Source organism: Microsporum canis, genomic scaffold (genome assembly GCF_000151145.1).
Source record: "Microsporum canis CBS 113480 supercont1.3 genomic scaffold, whole genome shotgun sequence".
NCBI classification, from domain to species: Eukaryota; Fungi; Ascomycota; class Eurotiomycetes; order Onygenales; family Arthrodermataceae; genus Microsporum; species Microsporum canis.
The window spans coordinates 1,663,278-1,680,431 of NW_003299167.1; the positions used below are offsets into that span (position 1 = coordinate 1,663,278).

At 47.0% G+C, this 17,154-nt stretch overlaps 6 protein-coding genes across 6 annotated transcripts; 3 read left to right on the plus strand and 3 right to left on the minus strand.

Annotated features, from left to right (window-relative positions):
- Positions 1-190: 190 nt before the first annotated feature.
- Positions 191-1,512, minus strand: MCYG_03472 (TBC1 domain family member 20; the record flags this gene model as incomplete). Its single annotated transcript, XM_002847920.1, has 3 exons — positions 191-1,074; positions 1,130-1,261; positions 1,329-1,512. 3 exons carry the CDS (start codon positions 1,510-1,512, stop codon positions 191-193), a joined length of 1,200 nt encoding a protein of 399 aa, XP_002847966.1.
- A 1,475-nt stretch (positions 1,513-2,987) lies between these two features.
- MCYG_03473 (thermotolerance protein) lies at positions 2,988-7,225 on the plus strand (the record flags this gene model as incomplete). The annotated part of the gene is made up of 7 exons (XM_002847921.1): positions 2,988-3,583; positions 3,637-3,751; positions 3,820-3,841; positions 3,917-4,291; positions 4,355-5,410; positions 5,497-5,678; positions 5,747-7,225. The coding sequence occupies 7 exons, from the start codon at positions 2,988-2,990 to the stop codon at positions 7,223-7,225; spliced, it is 3,825 nt and encodes a 1,274-aa protein (XP_002847967.1).
- Positions 7,226-8,292: 1,067 nt separating this feature from the next.
- On the plus strand, positions 8,293-11,573 carry MCYG_03474 (eukaryotic translation initiation factor 5B; the record flags this gene model as incomplete). The annotated part of the gene is made up of 3 exons (XM_002847922.1): positions 8,293-8,733; positions 8,827-11,273; positions 11,330-11,573. The coding sequence occupies 3 exons, from the start codon at positions 8,293-8,295 to the stop codon at positions 11,571-11,573; spliced, it is 3,132 nt and encodes a 1,043-aa protein (XP_002847968.1).
- A 510-nt stretch (positions 11,574-12,083) lies between these two features.
- Positions 12,084-12,825, minus strand: MCYG_03475 (rhodanese domain-containing protein; the record flags this gene model as incomplete). The annotated part of the gene is made up of 2 exons (XM_002847923.1): positions 12,084-12,482; positions 12,556-12,825. The coding sequence occupies 2 exons, from the start codon at positions 12,823-12,825 to the stop codon at positions 12,084-12,086; spliced, it is 669 nt and encodes a 222-aa protein (XP_002847969.1).
- An 843-nt stretch (positions 12,826-13,668) lies between these two features.
- On the minus strand, positions 13,669-15,498 carry MCYG_03476 (cytochrome P450 61; the record flags this gene model as incomplete). The annotated part of the gene is made up of 4 exons (XM_002847924.1): positions 13,669-13,707; positions 13,770-15,018; positions 15,117-15,267; positions 15,339-15,498. 4 exons carry the CDS (start codon positions 15,496-15,498, stop codon positions 13,669-13,671), a joined length of 1,599 nt encoding a protein of 532 aa, XP_002847970.1.
- An 846-nt stretch (positions 15,499-16,344) lies between these two features.
- On the plus strand, positions 16,345-17,077 carry MCYG_03477 (conserved hypothetical protein; the record flags this gene model as incomplete). Its single annotated transcript, XM_002847925.1, has 3 exons — positions 16,345-16,399; positions 16,438-16,609; positions 16,639-17,077. The coding sequence occupies 3 exons, from the start codon at positions 16,345-16,347 to the stop codon at positions 17,075-17,077; spliced, it is 666 nt and encodes a 221-aa protein (XP_002847971.1).
- Between the last annotated feature and the right edge of the window lie 77 nt (positions 17,078-17,154).

Below are 17,154 nucleotides of genomic sequence, written 5' to 3' on the forward strand. Positions count from 1 at the left end.
AGACAGCTTGAACTTAGAGATTACGTAATACATCCATGAAAGTACCAGCCATAGTATTAATATCTAGATGAAGATACATTAAGTAGTAATTGGATTAATTCTATGAATTGTGAAGAAGAAACTTCTTTCATATGTATACATGAACGTAGTTCAATTGATGTACAGGAAGAGTAATATCGCCTGACTCAAATCATATCTTGAAAGTAGTCCTCAGTGGCCCTAGACAACGCCAGAGATACCGCATCATGTCAGGATCTTTTTTCATAATCCAGTACGAAATTATGCCAACGATAACAGCGGCACCGACTACCTGGATTGAACGAGAATGCTTTTGGATAAGCACTGCGGCATCTTTGCGCATCTTTTCCCTCCGCAGACCTTGGATTTGCTGTTGGAAGTAACTCCTTGCTTGCTCTGGCGTGGAGTGCAGACCAGGGTTTCTCAAGGTTTTAAGGACACTACAGGACGGGATGGTCCTCCATGCGCCATGGGGGAGTTTCTCAGGTGGGTGAGCATGATATATCTGCACCGTCCTCGAGATTAGAGCTTCAAGATCAAGAGGGCGGGGTAACTTTGACAGGATGCCGTGAAACAATTCGGGCTCATCGGTGGGAATATCGTATAGTTCGTCCTTTCTTGAGATAATTATGGTGGCAAATAGGTATATTGATACAACTGGCTCATGAGCAAGAATGAAGTCGTAAAGCCGGGCAATGTCAGTGTATTCTTCTATGTCATGTGCATAGAGCGTTAGGGTGGCGGCAAGAGCGAAAAATGGCTGTATGCCAGCTAAATGTTGGCCAAGTTTCTGGTCAACGGAGGTGATGATGGCTGGTAGTAACTGAAGATGCGTGAGGGCAGGGGAAAGGGAAGGGAGCATATAGTCTCTTATACGAAAGAGGGATATGTGTTCCAAGGCATGGTACGCATGTTTACGGTCAAGGACCAGAAGCAGTACTTGGGCGATATCATGATATCCTTGGAAATAGCAGAGCATAGGGTTTCGCCTCAGAACCGATATAATCAGGTCTAGCAACTCTTCTCTTTTGCCTTCCAAGTGTCTCTCTGTCTTGTCTAGTAGGGTTATTTGTCAGCGTATAATTCATTGTCTGGTAAAGGAGAGGCTTACAATTGGGGTAGTAGACGAATGATCGGTTCACGTCTAACCTGACCTGGTCTTCATCGCCATGACTGGGCAGCTCAGACAGTGGCGGAAGTTCCTGGGTGTGGGTGGCATGGTTATATCCTTGGAGAATTGGCCCTAATAAAGAAACGTTTAGCCTAACGTCCTGACGGCCAAATAAAGAGGCAACAGCTGATTATCTTACAAACTTGTTTACGGATATCGTCCTGTAGCAGGCCCCCTTCTGAGGTGGCAAGCTCGACTAACGACCCAACGTCCTGTTTCTTGCTTGCTTGGAGAATCTCTGCTCTCTTCTGATGGTAGACTTTTGAGTCGGCAGGCAACCGGCCCAGTTTGATATCCCTCGACCTGGGTTCTTGCTCGGCCATAACACGGGCTCGATTCTTGTTTTTTTTTTTCTCAAACAATCTAAGCGTGAGCTTTCAGAATTAGGGGAAACGTCAAACTTGGCTTTTTGAAGTGGCCAGGATAAGTAGCAGCTGATGTTGATGCTTGATATTTAACAGTTATATACCCCCGTATAGCCATGTACCTTTTAAACGGGATTAACCTTGGGGAAAATCCATGTCTAGCGATCAAGGGAGGGGGCCGTAATGTATAAACAAGACCCTTTTTGGGGGGTGATGGGCGTGCGTTCGGATAGGTTCCACAGGTGATAGGTTCACAAGACGAAGAAGGCGGCTTTATCATAAGCCTTGGGGTTTGAACCACCAGCGGGCTAGATAAGGGTGTGGTTATCCTCCGGTATAGGTATGACAAGCAACGCCCAAATCTATATTCTAGAAAAAGCTATAATGACATCAAGAAACATCCATTTGATGCTGTTAATATTAAACTCCGGTAGAAGGGTTTCTGAGGCCTCTTATTGGCTAGAGAGGATTAATGTTATTCCGAGAAGGAACTTTGCCGCGACAACCCAAAAGAGAGACAGAAAAAGGTCGAAGGTACAAGAAAAGGTGTAAGACACTTAGAAGGTTGACCTAGTCTTGTTCTCTCTTTGGCGGGACTGGGGAGGCTGAGAGGTGTCCTTGAAGGGGTTTCTTCTGTGTATCTCTCTCCTGTTTACTCCAACTACCTTACCTACCTACGCGCAGGGATTGTTCCTCGACTGTTCAGTTTAGCCTCATAGTGGGTCGTCAAGTTCAAGTTCCCTCCACCAAAAAACAAACCACCTGGATAAGTTGTTGTACTGTGTGATGTTCCTGTGATATACAACGCACCCTAGCGTCTGCCATTAGGACCAACGGTTATTATTGTTTCTGACTGGGGATGCAGTTTTATTATACCCAGCATGGCAGGATGATGCCTGAGCTGTCTTGAGGTCGCTACTCTTAGGACGTTGCTGGAGGAGGGTGACACTGCTCCTTTGCCCTTAAACGAACACACAGAGATAGACAGACAGGCTATCAACAGGGCCATACTTTTATAAACGAGCTCTGGTCTTCTAACACAGCTTTGACGTCCCCTTCCTGCATGTTTTTCAACAGGAACTCAGTCAGAAATTTGTGTATGGAGTACCCCGCAGTGCATCCTGAAATCCCATAACAGGCCCCTTCCCTGATTCTTATCAAAATTTACTTGGCTTTTTATCTTTTCTACCTATACTTACCGTCTACCTTGCTTGGTCCACTGTTCATTAGGCAGTGCAATTCCAGAGTTGCTGTCTACTATTAACGTCAAGCCGCGACTCCTCCCCCCAACCTTAATTCTCTATTAAAAACAAAAGTTACACACTTAAGCGTTTCCAGGACCTATGTCAAAACCTCAATTCGGCCCTTACAGTGTCGGTGTGAGCTTTTGTTACTACTAGTCAGTGCTTGGTTCTTTCTTTATAACTTTCACAATGTCGTTACAGACCACAGTCTTGGTCAATGGAACCTGGGCCACGAGGACAGTTGATATTGGAGAGCTGCTCTCCCGCAACCGTGAGGCAGACAATACCTCTGGAAGGACAGAAAGATTCAAACCTCCTGCTACTGGAATGCTCTCTAGAACGCTTATCCAGGGTCCTGCCGTCCAGTGGATAATTCCTGCGCGTCTCAGGCACCAGGATCAGAATGATGTCGTGTTCATTGGAGATAAGTTCATTCAGATCAAAGAGCTGGTTCCAAGTGGCCATCTAGAGGAGGTGGTTACGAAAGCCGACTTCGACTCTAGAATCATCGGTGCCAAAATTATCAACTCGCGGCCAGGACCTGGGTTACAAGATGAAATAAAGCAGGGAGCGAGGGTTCCAAGCCACTCTACCCAATCTTTACCGGACGAGGGAAGTGTCCCGCCTCATATATTAGTTCTTGTATTAAGCTCAAAGGAGATTCTATTCATGTTTACCAAGCCAGGGGCTCGCGGAATTCCTGAGTTCGTCTACTTTAGACGACCTTTACCAGCAGATACAAGTGCTCTAGAGGAATATGGACGACACATTGCTGTGGAACCTCGGTAAAGTTACCACCTCCAGTCTCATGAATGTATTTAATGCTAATAATTACAAGAGCGAGAGCAATGGCTATATGTGCCGCCCAAAAATTTTTTGGAGTGTTCTCCCTGAAAGCTTCATCCACAATTCAGGCCGAAATGGCCAAAGGACCTGTAAATCCTATCAAGGAGGTACTATTCCTACTATTCCCACCCACCTAAACCAAGTTAAACAACTAATATTCATGGCTTGTAAAAAGGAGTGTTTCTTCCGTGCAGACGGCGACATTTTGAGAATGGAGTTTCTCTATCCAACACCACCAGACGATGACAGAATAATCTTGCTTTTGCTCATAGCTCAAGACTCGGAATCATATTATGTCACATATGACTGGAGTGCAATGGAAACCCTACGATCGATGGATCCGAGGGTCACCAGCCACAGGCTCTCCAATAATTACCGTATGCCCACAGTTTTAATCCCTTTAATCCACTCGACTTCTTTTATGGTTGCAACACATTCCACCATGTCTATCTACAAGAATGTATTAAACACAGAAAATACCACCCCACCAATCAATTGCCCCTTCCCGATATTGGAGGACCGCCCACGGTCAAGAAACCAGATCTGGACTCATTGGGCTCGAGCCAGACGAAACCGCATCCGGAATGCCCAGTTTGACGACATTTACCTATGTCGTGAAGACGGAATGGTTCTTTACTTGGAGATTGGCAAATCAGGTGATATCGAACGTCAGTCGAATTTAGGTTCACTCGGTTGTAACCTTGATACAGCATTTGCCATCCTTCCCGAAGGATACCAAGCTGGGGATGTCCTAGTCACTGCCGGTAGCATGTGCGGTGGCGGCCTATTCATTGAAGATGCGCGAAAACCTCCGAGATGTATCCAAAGGGTTCCTAACTGGGGCCCTATTCTAGACACTGTCGTCGTAAAGGCAAAGCGCTCAATCACCGGGACACAGCCCAAAGGCTCTCAACAAGAAATGGGATTACCCTATGATCGAATCTTTACCTGTTCGGGTGTTGGCCCGGAACATGGCACAATCTCCGAGTTGAGGTACGGTATCGAGGCACAGATAGGACTTGCAATCGAACATGGAGCTTGTTCAAGCATAACAGGAGTGTGGGGGATTTCCACCCCCAGAGGCGAAGGGACTCTTTGCCTGCTTACAGATCCAATAATGTCCTCTTTGATCTTTATTCCCGTAAGTGGCGCCGAGGAAGGAGATGCCATGAATGAAGAAAGAAGTGGTCTAGATCTTAGCCACCAAACACTAGCAGCCAGTATCACACCGGACGGTGTTATAATACAGGTTACCAATGCATCAATTCGCCTGAGCCATGGAGTTATTCAGCAGCGTTCTTCAATAACATGGGAGGACCCAAATGACCGGGCGCTTATAGCCTTCACCAGCGGGCCTCTTTCTCTCGTTGTCGTAGCTATAAGAAACGGTAGCGATATTCGTGTGGAACTCCGAGAAGTCAGGTCTGATGAAAGTGGATGTACATGTGCTCTTGTGGGACTTCCTCTTGCCCTAAATCAGGAACCTATATGCTTTGCGGTCGAAGAGCTTGGTGGAAAACTATACCTCTTAATCGGGACAAGTGAAGGAAAGCTCCTGATTGTAGCAATAAATGGCTTGGATGGGCTAACCCCTTATCTTGAACGGGGGATAGTAATGGGCAAGGATGATATCGATTCACCAGCCTTTGAGTCTCTGAGGCTCATATATACCGCTGGCGAAGAAAGAACACGATCGACCCTATTTTGCGGACTCCGAAGCGGGCATTTGATTCCTTTCAATATCATACAAGGAGATTCTTCATTCGGTAAGCAACCGCCTTTTTTTTTTACAATCTACTAGTCATAGAGTAGTCATAGAGGAAAAGTACTAACTTTCCGCCCATTTTTGTAGAAATACATCAAATGCCTCCTCACAAGATTGGTGAAACCTCTGTTCGCATAGGGGGCTATGAATCCGACAAATCATTTGCCGTCGTTACTTGTGCACCAGGCTTTTGGAGGCTATCACATAGTCCGATTGAAGCTTCACTGCAGTACTCATTAGATAAGATTTGGGTCACTGATCAAAGCAAGGTGAGATGACTTCGATGCTTGGTACATTTGTTAGAACTTTTGAGGCCATGATGCTAATGTAATGATAGCCAGAAAAAATGCAACCAGTAATCGACGTATTTGGCTGCGTTGATGCACCTTCTCAGGCTCCACCCACAGGCCTTAGTGGCTCCTTGTTATGCATTGCAGACGATACTCTCTTTGCCTGTAGCCTGGAAAGAGTCGCAAAGGCCGTACCTCGTGAAATACGCGTCCGCGGAAACCCCAAGCGGCTAGTCTATTCTGAATATCTGAATAAACTAATTGTGGCTTATAACAGGGTAGATTTCGACTTCACGCCATCCACGGAGGGGACAAAGCGCTGGATATGGCCCAAGATCGGGTTTCTTGATCCAAATGGAGAGACAATCATATCGGCCCCGATCGATCTTAGGGCTAGGGGTAGTGAATCTTCAATCCCTATTGTTTTAACCCGCCAACCAGTTGGGGCGTCTGGTGAAAAGGTAACGGCTTTGTTGGACTGGAAATTCTACGGTGAAGACAATGAGTACCATATGATTGTTGTAGGAACAGCATATCCAGATGCCGATTACAAAACGGGGAGAGACGTTACCATTGAATACAGAGGAAGGATAGTTTACATTACAGTCCGGCAAAGCCCGCCAGGTACAGGAAATATTGATTGCATGACCAAACGCATCCACAAGTACGATCAACCTGTCAGGACGATTGCTTCATTTGGACCGAGCTCTCTGATTGTTGCCACTGGAGATGATATAATAATGCAGACGCTAGACCCATCAAGTCGAAAGTGGCGGAGTCTGGAACCTCACCATCTTGAGTCTCATGCAGTTTCAGTTTCTGTAAAGGAACCATATATCTACGTGCTAACGGCGCGACATTCTCTATGCATCCTCCAGGCCACCCAGGACGGACTGATTATGCATTGCCAAGCCGGTGCCGATAAAGGAGGGCTTGATCATGTCAATCTTCTCGGAGAAAGCAAAATTATATTCACTGCTAATCGAGGTGGAGCGCTTGTTGGCCTTAGTGAGGTTGGGCTGATGGATGACAAGGTGCTACGACCTATATTTTCAGCCAATACCCCTTCCGCAGTTGTTCGAGTAACCCGCAGCTTCAGGCCTTATCACGGGGAATCTGGAATCATCTACGGCACAACACTCGACGGCACACTATACAAATTCCAGACTTTATCAGAACATGAATGGCGAATTCTGCGATTTATTCAAGGTTCTTGCATCGCAGATGTCAACATATGCCCCTTTCGCCGCAAACGTAGGATGACAATGGACGAAGATGGCCCTGCGGGTGGCAAGCCAGAATATATGCATATTGATGGGGACATCCTTGCGCGCCTTATCAGCCACGGAGCTACCTATCTTAAGGAGATGATGCGGAGAACCACCCCGGACGGCGCTCCGGTAGCATATACCGAAAAGAAGATGGAAAGATTTGTCGAATTCGCCAGATTAGTCGTAGGTGAGACTAAAGATCCCTTCACAGATGTCCTGTTATGGATGGAGAATTTGCTCAGGGTTGAAATCTAGCGTGCTATCACGTTTCTGGGGAGATTTTAGCCTAAAGCGTTTCGAACTCGCTTTTTTACTTTGCCATAGAAGAATTCATACCACTCTTTTATCCCCTTTCCCCCTCAGCTCTTTGTAACGGGATGTCATTGCATACGATGTTGGTAGTCAAACAATGGAAAACAATGTACTACTTACCTCCAACACATCCTATAGATATTTCGATCACACCTTTGTTTTAAATTGCCTATAAAAGATTTGTTATAGCCTAATTATTGTTCCCTTGATCTTTATACCCAGCACTGACTTCAAGATTCAGTCTGTAAGAGGCTGTACTTCTACAACTAATTTCTCCAAGTACCGTAAGTATCACTATCTCTAGTTCCACTACTATGTACGTCACCTTCGGCTTCAGGGATTTGTCTTCTTCATATTTGACCAGGGGGCATCCTTGCAAATATATTCGCCACACACACACACAACCAGCGTTTTGTGGGCAGAAGGAGAGCTCGAGGATCACACCTGGACAGAAGAATACCAGGAGCTCCTGGCGATATTATTACTTCAATCCTTAACCCGAGTCTATAGATATATTTACCTACATCTACCAATGTCATAGATATAAAATAGGCGAGCTCTAAGCTTAGTAATTTTTAGCCGCTAAAGGTTTTAACTGTGATATTTTTAACATGGCGAAAAAGAGCCCCCCACCATCGCCAAAGAGGGCTGAAGAATGTTAGCAGAGTGGAAGAAACACCAGCTTAGCTCAATATAAACACTTATAGGAAATAAATAACGGAGGACGTAGATATATATACATCTATAGCCAAAAACCTGGTTATGGCAGAGTGTGGAAGCCCCAACTTTAGCTAAACCAACAACTTTACTACCACTTTTTGTGAATAAGCGTTTCGAGGGACGAACTCACCCACAAACCTCGCTTTTATACATCCCGCATATAAGAACAGCGAAGAAGCGCTGGGTAAGTCTCTATTTGGCATATGTCTCCTGTTACAATTTTGAAAGAAGGCTCCTTGCTAAGCTCGTCTGTAGGGGGGAAAATTCTTAACGCACACGACTGAATCGCCATGGCACCCAAAAAGAAGTCGAATAAACAAGCAGACGACTGGGAAGCAGAGCTAGGCGAATCCATAGCTCCTGTCAATCAGAACGAGAACGAGAAAGAGCCTGCTGCTGAGCCTGCTCCTCAGGACGAAGACGACGATCTGGGTGGGGGGCTGCTCGCAGCTCTGAGGAAGAACAAGAATAAAAAGGCAAAGAAAGGGAAGGCTGCCAACAATGATTTTGTAGAGGGAGAAGATCTCGCTGCCACTATAGCGAGCAAAGAGCCAGAAGAGGGTACCTTTGACGAAGATGATGTCTTTGCTGGAAAGCCAAAGCCGGCGAAGGGGGCTGCAAAGAAAGAGGCAGAGAAACCGGCGGAGCCTGAAGAAGGAGGAAAACTAAAGTCGAAGAAGGAGAAGGAAAGGGAGAAGAAGGAGAGAGAGAAGCAGAGGAAAAAGGAACAGGTGAGCGCTTGAAAATTGGAGGGCATTCAAAGTCATATATACCCTCCTTAATGTCTACTAATTTACTGACAACACCATTGTGACAATATCTAGGCCGCAAAGAAGAAAGCTACTGCACCAGCTGCAGCTGCAGAGCCTATCCCTAAACCCGAGGCCGCTAAATCTACTCCCGCCGCAGCTAAACCCGCTCCTACACCGGCTGCTGAACCTGCTGGAAAGAAGAAGAAGATCCCTGCCCATTTGGCCGCAATCCAGAAACAGCAAGAGGCATTGCGCAAACAACAGGAGGAGGAAGCACGACGTTTGGAACTCGAGAAAACGTTGGCAGAGGAAGAGCGCAAAAGGCTAGAAGAAGAGGAACGAAGGAAAGAAGAGATTCGTCAGAGGAAGAAGGAGAAAGAGCGGGAGAAAAAAGAACAACTTAGACGCGAAGGAAAGCTCTTGACCAAAGCTCAGAAAGAGGCAAAGGACCGTAATGAGTTGCGAATGAAACAGTTGCTGGAAGCAGGTGGTGCTGTAGTTGCTGGACTGGAAGAAAAACCCGCAGAAAAGAAGAAGCCAGTATATGACAACAAGAAGAAGCGTGGGGTCAAGAAACAGGAAGAAGACCTGGAAGCTGCTGCGGCCAGAGCCAAGGCACAGCACGAAGCTGAGGAGGCCGAGAGAAAGCGACTGGAGGAGGAGAAGAAAGCCAAGGAGGCAGCTGAGGCAGCTAAACAGGCAGAGGAAAGTGACGATGGCATAAAGGACTCCTGGGATGCTCCCTCTGACGAAGAAGATGAGGCCAGACCTGAGCCTGAGAAGGAGGTTGCAAAGGCTGAGAAGGAAGCGGAGGCTACCCCTGAAGAGTCTGAATCAGAGGAAGAATCGGAGGAAGAATCTGATGAGGAGGATATAACTTCTACCCAGAAAGCGCTTGCACAGAGGAAAGCCGAAGCGGCAGAGCGAAGAAGAAAGCAGCACGAAGAGGCTGTGGCAGCACAGTCGAAGGATAACCTCCGATCCCCTATTTGCTGTATTCTTGGACACGTCGATACTGGAAAGACCAAACTTTTGGACAAGATCAGACAGACAAACGTACAGGAAGGTGAAGCTGGAGGTATCACCCAGCAAATTGGAGCAACTTACTTCCCGGTCGATGCCCTCATCCAGAAGACTGCAGTTGTTAACAAAGATGGTAAATTTGACTTCAAGGTCCCTGGTCTGCTTATCATCGATACTCCCGGGCACGAATCTTTCTCCAACTTACGTTCAAGAGGATCCTCGCTTTGCAATATTGCCATTTTGGTTGTCGACATTATGCACGGTTTGGAACCCCAGACTCTCGAATCCATGAGGCTTCTCCGTGACAGAAAGACCCCCTTCATTGTTGCTCTAAACAAGATAGACAGATTGTTCGGCTGGAAGAAGATTGACAACAACGGCTTCCAGGACAGTTTAGCCAAACAAAGCAAGACTGTTCAAAGTGAATTCAAGGACAGAGTCAGCAAAACGAAGCTCGCATTTGCAGAGCAAGGATTCAACTCTGAGTTATACTACGAGAACAAGTCTATGGCTCGTAACGTTTCTCTGGTTCCTACCTCGGCCCATACTGGAGAGGGTGTGCCTGACATGCTCAAGCTGCTTGTCACTCTTACTCAGGAGCGTATGACGAACGCACTGATGTACCTTTCAGAAGTAGAGTGTACTGTGCTCGAGGTTAAAGTCATCGAGGGTCTCGGTACTACTATAGACGTCGTTTTATCCAACGGTGTACTTCGCGAAGGAGATCGTATTGTTCTTTGCGGCCTTAACGGCGCAATTGTTACAAACATTCGTGCTCTCCTGACTCCAGCCCCAATGAAGGAACTACGACTAAAATCCGCCTACGTTCACAACAAGGAAGTTAAAGCCGCACTTGGTGTCAAAATTGCAGCAAATGACCTCGAACACGCCATTGCTGGTTCCCGACTTCTTGTCGTCAACCATGATGATGACGAAGAGGATCTTACCGATGAAGTCATGTCTGATCTAGAAAACCTTCTCAGCAAGGTCTCCAGGGACAACCGTGGTGTTGCTGTTCAGGCTTCTACTCTGGGTTCGCTTGAAGCTTTGCTAGAGTTCTTGAGGACGTCCAAGATTCCTGTCGCTAACATCTCCATTGGTCCTGTTTACAAACGTGATGTGATGCGTGCTGGTGCTATGCTTGAAAAAGCCAAGCAATATGCTGTCATGCTCTGCTTCGATGTCAAAGTCGATAAGGAAGCGCAAGCTTATGCAGATGAAAACGGTATTAAGATTTTCACCGCTGATATCATTTACCATCTGTTCGATGACTTTACGAAGCATATGGAAGAGCTAGCTGCTCAGAGGAAAGAAGAGAGCAAGCTACAAGCTGTTTTCCCCTGCGTCTTGTCCCCAGTCGCTGTGTTCAACAAGAAGGATCCAATTGTTATTGGTGTTGATGTGACTGAAGGCTCCCTACGCCTTCTAACACCAATCGCAGCCGTCAAAACCAACCCGACCACTGGGCAGAAAGAAATCATCAACCTTGGTAGAGTGTGAGTAGTCTCCCAACTGATTTAGTTGCTGAATAGATTGCGCTAACCTGTAATAGAATGTCCATCGAGCGTGATCACAAGCAGCTCCCTATCTGCAAAAAGGGACAGCCTTCAGTTGCCATCAAGATTGAAGGCCCCAACCAGCCACTGTACGGCCGTCAGCTGGAAGAAAAGGATATCCTTTACTCGTTGATTTCAAGAAAGAGTATCGACACGCTCAAGGAATTCTACCGATCAGATGTAACGATGGAAGAATGGGGCCTTATTAAAAAGTTGAAGCCAGTGTTTGATATCCCCTGAGCATTGATATAGGTACCGAGATACTTCGATTCATGTTGACTAGCATGCGGCCAAAATATGTTTGTAATGACTTTCATCCGTTTTCATGTCTGGGATGTTTTTCTCAAGCCTTTTTCGTTATTTTATTGCGTAGAATATTATTTTCATATTTGGAATATAACTTTGTATCGTGGGCGCTGACTTGAGTGTACAGTTAACAACGCCCAATAAGGTATCATAAGAAGTAAAGAGTTTTATCAATGTCAGGCTATCCGTAGGGGGCGGCCGGATGAAGCGTCTTTACTACTAAGGAGGTAGACAACGGCATTAAGCATATTCAAACATGGGACGTCTGTCAAATATTGAACACTCACTCATGCCCGGATGTGGCCGGATAATATTTATACTGCTTATAGTTATTTTTTATAGCTAGTACCATTTTAAAACGATATTCCATAAATACAATTTACATCATCACCTAGTTATACAAGAATGATTATAATCCACAACCTACCTGGAACCCAACCATGCTCACATCTCAGGTCCATCCCATCTCTCAGTTTTACCACCATTCCTCTCCCAATCCAAGATGCTTCCGTCATATACTCCAATTCTATCGGCATCATACCCCGCCCTAACAGCCAATTCACCCGCAGTGCGAGCCCTGATACCGGCCTTGCAATAAAACACCATCTTAGCCTTGGTGTTATTGTCACCGCCCTCAGTCCCTGGCTTCGGAAAACCAAAGCGAGTCAGAAACTCGTCTGGGGTTAGGAACATGGCGTCTGTCTGGGACCCGATGGGTATAGATAGAGCGGTTGGGATTATGCCTGTTGCTTCGAGCTCTGGTGGTTCGCGGACGTCGATTAGGATTATGTTTGGTTTTGACGACGGGGAGGTTGGGTCTTCTTGTGGTAGGGAAGATTGTATCTGTTTTGTTTTTTTTTTTTTCGCTCTCGAGTTAGTTCAGTTGATTATGGGCTGTGGTTTGTGCTATGCGTACATCTTCGAATTTATATTCTTTTAGAGAGAGCGGTTGCGCATCTCCTGAGAAACTCCGTTGAGATGGCTGGGATGAATTTGAGAATGGCCGGGGATTGTATGTCGATTGACTGTATAGGGAGCTGCAGGCCTTTAGGGGAGTAGTGAATGTCCTCTTTGCAACGGCTGTAGATACACTAATGGTTCGGAGTCGGCGAGTAGATATGAGGCGGTATTGAGCGGAGCAAGATATTTTTGAGGGCAGACGAAGAGCCATTCTATTGGAAAACATGATTGCTATGCTCGCTATGGCTGCTATTCAAAACGACGATAGCTGAGAGAGAGAAAGTCGAGCAAGAACGCCGCGTTTGTCGGACGTTGAATAAAAAGCAGCTTCGGCAATCCGACGCCGTCTTCCGCAAAGTCAATATTTTTTTTTTCCCTTTCTTGTTTTCTCCGGGTCATGAATAACGAATATATGAAAGTGCGGATGTCATCAAAAGAAAACGAAGTAGATGCCTTCACCAAATATCATTCATTAATAGCTATTAATTATTATATGCACTCAATAGCATGCTGAATTAGCTGTTGCGATGCGTTAAAAACCGGCCCTTTCCTTCCCAAAGGCGAGATCTAATGTTAGAGAAGACATACTCGCGATGCTCGTGTACCATATACGAGCCGTTTCTTAAAAAAGCTTTTGCAAGAATAAAACGAAGAAGAAGAAAAAGTATAGAAACGTGAAGGTAAAGAGAAGGATGAAGGGGGACATGTAAAGAGAACATTGAATGGGAATCACAAGGGGGTGGGGAAGACGCCTGAGGGAGGGTTCCACGAGAAAAGAAAAGTGATAATAAGGATTGAAAACATTAGTAAAGGAAGTAAGGGCGGTAGCGCAAAGCAAAGCCGAAGTCATGCTGCAAAGGGGTCGTTGTATATGATGTATACAGCGGGACGGGAGAAGAGAAAGAAGAAGAGGGTGGGGGGAGGAAGGAGAAGAAGAAGTAGAAGAAGAAGGGGATGATGAAGGGTGCAGCTAGTTAGATATTAAGGCGAGGTGTATTCTCGAACCAGAGTGTTGGTAAGGGGAGAGTGCCCTGAGTTCATTCAACTTGTGTCATTAAGGAGACGCGATTCACTCTGGTCGTGGTCGTACGACGAGAGGGCAGTCATCCTGTGTATAAAAAAGTTAGGATGTTGTGCAAGTCGGGCAAAGGTTTAGTTAGGGCGTCTTACCTGAGGGAAGATTGTAGCGAAGACTTTGATATCTTCAGACTGGGGAGTGGCATGGTGCTCCCAGTCGAGAGTCATACTGGCCTTGCCGATCATGGCCATCAAGTTAAGCTGTGCGTAAGTTTGGCCAAGGCAGTAGTGAGGGCCGGTCCCGAAAACAAGGAAGTTCTTTGCGTTCTGCTCAGCGGTGCCTGTGATCCATCGTTCTGGGATGAAGGACTCTGGATCCTCATACGCCTCTGGGTCGTGGGTCGCAGGCCACACGGATGGAACGATCATGGAGCCCTTGGGAAGGGTGTACGTCGGGGTAACGGGGAAGTCCTTCTTGACTTCGTAAGGGACCATGATGACTGGAGGGCGGTATCGGAGAGTCTCTCTGACGACGGCACGGGTGTAGGTGAGCTGGTCGAGAAGTTCCATGGAAATAGGGACGTTACGGTCGCCATTCCTGACCTTCAAGTTCTCATCTCTGACCTTGTCGAGGATGTCCGGACGGTCGGCCATGATCTGGAAGAGCCAGGTACAGGCGCTGCTGGTGGCATCCTGGGAGGCAAAGAGGAAGGTGAAGATGGTCTGGGCAATCTCATAGTCCGTGAAGTCACGGAGGATATGCTTCGGCTTCTCAGCGTCTGGAACGACAACGCCCTGGGCGATCTTCTCACGATAAGCGGCCGAGTCTAGCATGGCCTTCACCCAGCCGTCCATGATGCAGGTGATCTCGTATCCAGCGGCCATACGAACTTTGCTCTTTGCGGCGCACTTGCTGAATTCCACCAATACCATGTCGGCAGCCTTCTTTCCGTACCACGTCTTGGTGAAAGGGAGGATGATTGGGAAGTTGACCAGTTCGAGGGCGGCGGTGATGAGGTAGTAGTCGTTGGCGATTTTGGTCACCGCATCGTCCGTCATGTAGTCGCCAACGAAGGTCTGGCAGGAGAGAGCGCACATCAGCTCTCTGAACTGCGGCATCCACGGGATGGGCTTGTGGTCGTTCTTCGCAGACTCCTCGAGGAACATTTTGAAGTACTTGTCGTACACGCCGTCGAGAAGGGGCATGTAAACAGACAATGCCTGCCTGGTGAAGAGGCCGTTGAGGCCCTTTCGGTACTCTACATGGTCTTTGCCGTCGAGGAAGACCCAGTTGGTCTTGCCCAGGAGCTTGTGTGCCGAGTCAACGACACATGGCTTGACGTACATGGGCGAGTTGAACACTTTGCGGGCCATGTCACGGGTAGATGCAATCACAACAAACCTGCACGGAAGCGGGCGGCGCCATTAGCAAGACAACAATGCATTCATCGATCTGAACGACGACAATGAGGATGACAACGATGAAACTCGACGACGTACTTGTGAAAGACGGAGACGCAGCTCAGATCCCCACTGGCCCATTTCGCCTTGTATTCAGAGAACTTTGGATTGACAGACTCGAGGAACGGTCCCATGAAGGGGATCTTGAATCTTGGGCCGACGATGGACCCTTTCAGCCATATGTATTTAACTAGACGAGTGAGGATGTCAGTTCAAAGGATGGTTCTCCCCGAAGCAGCCGGAGGAGTGAGAGAGACCGACATTGATCATAGGCGACTGCGAAGAGGAAGAGCGCAAGAACGGCGCCCCAGCCGGAGATGTTGTTGTAGATGGCCATGAAGAGACCGGACGACGAGGTGACAGCGGCATGCAGAGACGCATCCGCCGCTGGAGATGCGAAGCTCCCGTTGATGCTGGCCATGGCTAGATTACTATATGTTTTCCTTCTATATCTCTTCTCTTCTCGATTAGTATCAAGTATAGCCCATCAACCACAGTCCAGAAGGGGGGGGAAGAAAAGAAAAACACAAAGGGAATCTCTTGGTGTTGTGAGAAAGAGAGATGCGACTGGCGACGGGGTGTTCTTCGTCTTCGTCTTCTTCTTCTCTCGCAAGGGAGCAGACGAGGAGGAGAAAAAAAAAGGGTGAATAATTTCCATACTTCAAGTTTTCTTAAGCAGAAGAAAAAAAGAAAAGAAAAAAAATAATTAGGATTAATCTTGATGACTAAGACAACCCTGCAAGGACCGCGTTTCTGATTGGTGGAAGACCCAAAAGAGGCTTAGGGTGGATCCATGATTGTCCCGGTAAATCCGAGTAACGCCACGTGCCACGCACTTTATGCACACTATTACGCTGTGTTCACGCACTTTGTGTACATAAGTACGGCTGCGGTGCGTGGACATAAAACAAGGCTTCTCACGTGATATTCCGTCGTATTTAAAGTCACATGACTCGTGCCTGGAAAGTGGCTTGACGTAAACAAAAAGTAAACAAGGAGAAGAAGAGGAGGAGGAGGAAGAGGAGGAGGAACAGACACGGCGATCTACTACGTACATGCATGAAGGATGAGGAGGAATTGATACATGGTACCCCTGTGCCTTGGCCTCCCGTCTCTCCTACACATCGCCCGACTTCTCCCCATGCTCGAACTACTCCGTATATAAACTTTCACGGCGTTTTCCCACTATTGGCAAGGAATAAAAAGGAGAGGTTTTGGCTCGTTTTTAGGGTGCCGACGATAGAGGTTTTACGTCAATAATCGAGTCATGCAGAGCTTCGCTGGCTTTCTAGTCTGCTTCCTTGTATGGAGACCGTACATACATCGTTAGTAACTCTATGAACGCATCGTTAGAAGTAACTTATAACTATCTTATCCGGGTGGCCCCATTTGTCATCAGGTGATGTTCTAGCTCTTCTCGGTGGATATAACGAGCCGGTTCCGCAGTCATATGTAATAGAGAGAGTACAGAGTACATACGGAGTTCAAAGGGAAGAGACCAAAGAAAAGTGTGATACAACCATCGACCAGATGTCGCATGCACATAACATAACGAGCCCAGCACTGCTGGCCCGAAGGGGCAGGAGGTCGCCACAGAACGCTGCTCCATGGTGTCACGTGATATATTTATATGGATATCACGTGACCACTGGGTACCGGGAGTTGCTCTACTAGGCAGCCAGCGGTTGTTATCGAAGTCAATGCATTGCCTGGAGTCTGTCGACCATATGGACTTACCGGTTGTAAAGTTACTGGCAAAACACTTTGGTGCGCGAGACCCTGCAGAAAGAGACTATATTATACACCCCGATTATGAGGATGGTGAAACAGACAACGAAGAGGAAGATGTTGGGTGGATGTATCTCGAAGTTTACAATTATGTTGAGATGTATGGCCTGTTGGAGGAGACTGATTGGTGGTATGACCAATACCAGAGACCACCCTTATTGCCTTATGACTCTCCCACGCACCAAAACCCAGGCTACTGGCGCAATGGTTAGTATCTATATCATGCAACGCAGCACGTACGCCCACATCACGTAGCATCCAAAGCATATATCAGCTATCAAGTAGGTAA